The sequence below is a fragment of the Eimeria mitis genome, genomic scaffold, assembly GCF_000499745.2.
Source record: "Eimeria mitis Houghton genomic scaffold, Emh_scaff393, whole genome shotgun sequence".
NCBI lineage: Eukaryota > Apicomplexa > Conoidasida > Eucoccidiorida > Eimeriidae > Eimeria > Eimeria mitis.
In genome coordinates, this window is record NW_013572266.1 from 5,146 (window position 1) to 10,536 (window position 5,391).

General features: G+C 46.5%; 2 protein-coding genes across 2 annotated transcripts in view; both read left to right on the forward strand.

The window, feature by feature from the left end:
- Positions 1 to 192: 192 nt before the first annotated feature.
- EMH_0010700 (uncharacterized protein) lies at positions 193 to 1,191 on the forward strand (the record flags this gene model as incomplete). The annotated part of the gene is made up of 1 exon (XM_013499034.1): positions 193 to 1,191. The coding sequence occupies one exon, from the start codon at positions 193 to 195 to the stop codon at positions 1,189 to 1,191; it is 999 nt and encodes a 332-aa protein (XP_013354488.1).
- Positions 1,192 to 1,898: 707 nt separating this feature from the next.
- Positions 1,899 to 5,391, forward strand: part of EMH_0010710 (uncharacterized protein) — a gene marked incomplete at both ends in the record, with an annotated part of 3,924 nt that continues 431 nt past the window's right edge. The window contains 5 exons of the mRNA XM_013499035.1: positions 1,899 to 2,397; positions 3,166 to 3,336; positions 3,490 to 4,291; positions 4,526 to 4,601; positions 4,950 to 5,129. Of these exons, the coding sequence (XP_013354489.1) occupies positions 1,899 to 2,397; positions 3,166 to 3,336; positions 3,490 to 4,291; positions 4,526 to 4,601; positions 4,950 to 5,129 (1,728 nt within the window). The remainder of the gene's footprint in view (positions 2,398 to 3,165; positions 3,337 to 3,489; positions 4,292 to 4,525; positions 4,602 to 4,949; positions 5,130 to 5,391) is intronic.

A 5,391-nucleotide genomic window follows, 5' to 3' on the forward strand; every position in this document is an offset into this window, starting at 1 on the left:
TCCACCAAGAATTCTAAGAAAACAAATTCGGAAACGCGAAAATCCAAGGCTAGGAAGGAGATTTCCACCAAAAGGAAGATTAACAACGTGGAAGAGAACAAGGGAACGGAAGTGAAGGGGACAGGCGTAACGCCTAACAATGCGGAGTTGACTATGGATTGGAAAAAGGAGTTGGCCTCACTCATCCGACAAATGAGGGATGAAGGACGAGCATTTGCTGAAGAAATGAAGGCTAGGAGTCGAGAAGGGATGGGAGAAGGTCAGAGGAATCAGAGCGAATCGGTAGCGGAGGAAATATTCCGATCGAAAATGGCTGCGACCGAAGATGGGGCCGATCTGAGGACCTTTCTTAGTTTGACGGAGCAAGAGTTTCGAGAAATGAAAATTTCGGAGGATCAATGGGGATTATTGGTGAGGAAGTATTTAACCGGACGGGCTGTTAAGCAATGGGATTATATATATCGATCGGGGATAGACATGACAAATTGGTCTCTAGTGCGTGAAAGGCTCTGTGAGAGGTTCTGCGTTTTACCACGGCATGGTATGATACTTAAAATGAAGGAAAATGTATGGAAGGGAGACTATAATGAGTATACTAATGCGTTTACGGATATAGTGATTACAGGAGAAGAGATGCCCGAGGAAGAATTGGCTATATTTTATCTAGCGGGATTGCCTGAGGACATAGGAGATAAGTTGACGAAACGTGGGAAGAGGGAATTCCCGACTTGGCATGAAGCAGCAAAGGCGTTAAGAGAGTACGTTGTTCCGATGAATGCGTGGCGATCAAAGAGAAAACGCGCGGTGCGGGAAATGCAGGACGCGGAAGGGCAATCGGGCACGGCAGAAGGCAATCCCAAGGCGGAGGGAGAAAAGAATACCGGCAAAGCGGAAGGCTCGAATTGTGTAACGCGAAAGGCTACACCGTCAGGCAGAGTAGCGACAGAAGGGGAACGAGATGCGATACGTTGTTATGAGTGTACAGGAAGGGGACATATGGGAAGGGACTGCCCTCTGCGTAATGGAGTAATAAGAAGAAGAGGAGAGACTTGTTCTAAGTGTGGAGGAAAGGACCATTATGCAAGAGACTGTGCGACTGTGCGACGAATAATGGTAGGAAGCCAGAGAGTAAATATGGGAACGAGTACGGAGATGAAAGAGGGAGTCAACCGGTCAAACGAGAAGGCCTAGGCACTGAAGGAGACAAGTGTTCTAGGCCAGAACATAGAAATGGCAGAGGGAGACAGGTTGCTACAAGCCCAAACGCCATAAAGATCTCCAGTCCTATACAACGAAGTGGTCGAGCGAGAGTGACGAGCGAATTAAACGGGAGCGAATCAATAACGCAAAAGGGGAGGCATGTGATGTTGTTGAACGGAAATAGAGAACAACCAAACGGGAACGGGAGTGGAACGGATGAATGTGAATATCGGGAGAAGAGCGAGAAAGTCGGAGCGACAATCGGAGAAGAGATGATTTTACCGCCTTGGTTGTGGGAGAAAGATGGGCTAGCGAACCATCATGGAACGTTATGCAGAGTTTGTAGCGGCGGAAGAACGGCAGTGTTGCTGTTGGAGATAACAGGGTATCGTTGCGAGGGGTTGTTGGATACAGGGGCATCAAGGAGTTTTATTCAACCATCTGTGGTAGAAAGATTGGGGTTAAAAACGAGAGCTTTGTCAGAGGAGTATTCATTTACGGTCGCAAACGGAGAAATTATTCGCATACATAGTGAAGTGCCGCGACTAGCCATAATATGTGGAGGCGAATGTTTTACGGGAAATTTCCTTGTAGGACAGGTGCCATACGCTGTGATCCTTGGGATTGATTGGTTAGATAGATACAAGGTAGCGTGGTTTTTCGAATCGGATAAACTTAGAACGTATGTAAACGGAAGGATGTGCGATTTACCTGTGTTGCGAAGAGAGGGAGAAAGGCCTATGGAATATACGGGAAAGGGAGAGACAGACAAAACCGATGCGGACCTGGCATATGAGGAGCTAGCCAAACAAGTAGCTAAGATGACAGCTGAAGAGGCAGCTGTATTTGTACGTACCCCGAGCAAGCGTTACAAAGCGAAGCATAGGAAGACGGGAAGGATCAAAATAAAGGAACTAATAGATCAGGCTAGGGAAAATGCTAAGGAATTGAAAGGCGCAATACAGGGATTAAATTGTATTGTCGAATTGCCAGAAATAGAGGTCGATCTAGACAGACGAAGACCAATAGCGAAACAGGGATATATAATAGGAGCAATGGTGCAACAAAGAGGGAATACCAGGGAGTGGAAACGAGTTGCGAATGGACCTGGAAAACAAGAAAACTTTGAGGACAAGAAAGAGTCGCCCTGGCCTAATGCTATTCTGGAATTTACAGAATTTGACAAGTGGATTGAAGGTGAAGAGGCCCGAACTTTACCCTCGCAAGTGGTCCAACTGTTAAGGCGGTATCGGTCCTTATTTCCTGACAGCTTACCTGATGGGTTACCTCCCAAGAGACCCTTTGATCACAGAATTCTACTCATTCCAGGAAAGTTACCCACAAGAGCGCCTATTTACAAAATGCACCCTGATCACCTGATACATCACTCGAAGGAAATAGAACGACTCTGTGCTAAGGGATGGATAGGCCCGACTTACTCTCCTATCTGTGCACCGACGATTATGGTGGGCAAAAGAGATGACGGGTCTGGGGAGCGGAAAATGCGTATGGTAGTAAATTATCAGGCGCTGAATGCATTAACTATTGCAACTGAGTTTCCTATGCCGTGTGTGCAAACGGTAATCGAGATGCTAGGAGGGGCATCATACTTCTCAACTTTGGATCTAGAAGCGGGGTTTCATCAGATAAGAATGGCTAAAGAAGATAGATGGAAGACTGCATTTAGATCAATACAAGGATTGTTCGAATATAAGGTTATGCCATTTGGTCTAAAAGGGGCACCTGCTACATTTCAAGCTAATATAAATGCGTATTTGCAACCCTTGCTAGGGCATGGAGTGATTGCATATATTGATGATGTACTAATCTATAGTAAAACTTTGGAAGCGCGCCTTCATGTGTTACAGCAAGTCTTCGAAATATTCCTTACGAATCAATTTTACCCGAAGTTAATTAAATGTAAATTTGCCCAACGGGAGTTAACCTATCTTGGTTATACGATAGGTGTTGACGGAATTAAACCTGCAGCAGACAAAGTGGAAGCGATCAATCTATGGCCAGAAGACCTTGCTAACGAGACACAGGTGCGACAATTTCTAGGCACGGTTAACTACTGCAGAATGTTTATGGGGCCGAGATATGCAGATCTTGCGCGACCCCTAGTAGACCTCACGCGTAAAAATGCGCCCTTTGTTTGGACGGAAGAACACCGAAATGCGGTACGACAATTAAAACAGCGTCTAGCAGAATTTACGATTTTACAAGTGCCAGATTCTAATAAGCCTTTTACACTCTATACAGACGCGTCGGGTTATGCTATTGGTGCAGTGCTTGAACAAGAGGAAAGGCCTGTTGGTTTCCTGAGTCAGGTCATGACTCACGCTCAGCAGAAATATTCTATATACGATCAAGAATTGTTGGCTCTTATAACGGCACTAGACAAGTGGCAGCATCTACTAAGGGTCGCAGAGGTTACAGCTTATACGGATCATCAGGCGCTTACCTTTCTTCAACGTAATAATTCGCAGAAGCCGTTGCGGGGTCGAACAGCGCGATGGTTGGATTTCTTGGCGAAGTTCCCGAATCTTAAGATTACCTATTTACAAGGCGCAAGAAACAAGGTAGCGGATGCGATGTCTAGGCATCCACAGCATGTAAATGACGAATCGCTAAGACCTGCTCAGCTTTTAGCTTCTCTTCTTCAACAGCCGGCGGGAGCGGGTGTGCATCCCAGATATTCTACGCGGTTAACAACGGGGTCGGTACCGCCTACAGACTTTCGGGCGATGATGGGGCGGAGGTCGGCCTCAAGCAGTCAACGGAGAGATGGAACGGAGTCCCAAACTTCTTCGCGAGTTTCGGCAGAGAGTATTGACGATTCTGTACAGGATGCATCCAGTTCGCGAGATTCAACAGACGACACTTTAAATTCGGCAGTTCCGTCATCCGATGCTCAGCCGACCTCATTCAAGAGTGCTGAGATACGGGCAGAGACACTTTCGGCACCTGAGCATTTGTCGGCGCAACGTTGGCGGGAAGCCTACGACCGTTGTTCGCAGTTCAGAGATATTGTGGCAGAAGCAATGCGTAAAGGGGAAGAAGAGTTCGTGCATCAGTTGCAGGGCCGCCGGTATACATTTAAATTTAGACATCCTTATTTGTATGTTTGTATTAATGGCTTATGGTGAATTTGTCCACCGACTTTACCAGAGTTTCTCTCGTATATACTATATTGTCATCACGATCATGTCACTGCAGGGCATCGAGGCGTGCGGAAAACCTTCCTTTCACTCAGTAAGTTCTACTACTGGCCTGGAATGAAAGCATATACAGTAGCGTATGTCGAGTCGTGTGTGCAGTGCAGAGCGTCGAAAACGATTTCCCAGAAGCCGGCGGGGCTACTGCAACCGTTGCTCATTCCTTCTCGACGATGGAGCCATGTTAGCTTAGATTTTATTACAGATTTACCTCTCACTCCGCGGGGACACAATACTATCTTAGTACTTGTCGATTCACTTAGTAAGATGGCTCATTTTATTCCAACAAAAATGTCGGCAACTACGGCGGAAGTTATTGAAATTTTGGCGGATCGCTTAGTTCGGTATCATGGGTTTCCCGATGTCTTGATCTCAGATCGAGATCCGCGGTTTCAGTCTCAGTTGTGGCAACTTTTATGTCAGCGATTTCATATAAAACGGGCGATGTCGTCTTCTTATCACCCGCAAACAGACGGGCAGACTGAGAGACTCAACCGCACATTAGAACAGATGCTTAGAACTTATGTTCAGACTGATGAGAGCGAGTGGGAACGATTGTTGCCGGCATTGGAACTTGCTTACAATACAACCTCTCATTCGTCGACGGAGCTCAGCCCTTTTGAAGTTATGATAGGGCAAAATCCAGTGACTGCCGGGGATATAGATATTGTTGGTGATCTTGCGCCTAAGGTTACCCCTCCAATGAAGAAGGTATTTCAGCAGTTATGTGACAGGGCGCAAGGTCATATTATGAGAGCTAAGTGGCAGCAGAAACATTATGCTGATGCCAGAAGACGGGATGTCCAATATAAACCGGGTGACCGAATTTGGATTAACAGTCGCAATCTACCAGGGTTGAATCAATGTTCTAAGCTGGAGCCAAGGTTCAGAGGTAAGCTGGAGCCAAGGTTCAGAGGGCCTTTCAAAATTCTGGAGCGTATTGGGCAGGTTGCGTATCGTATCGAATTGCCTC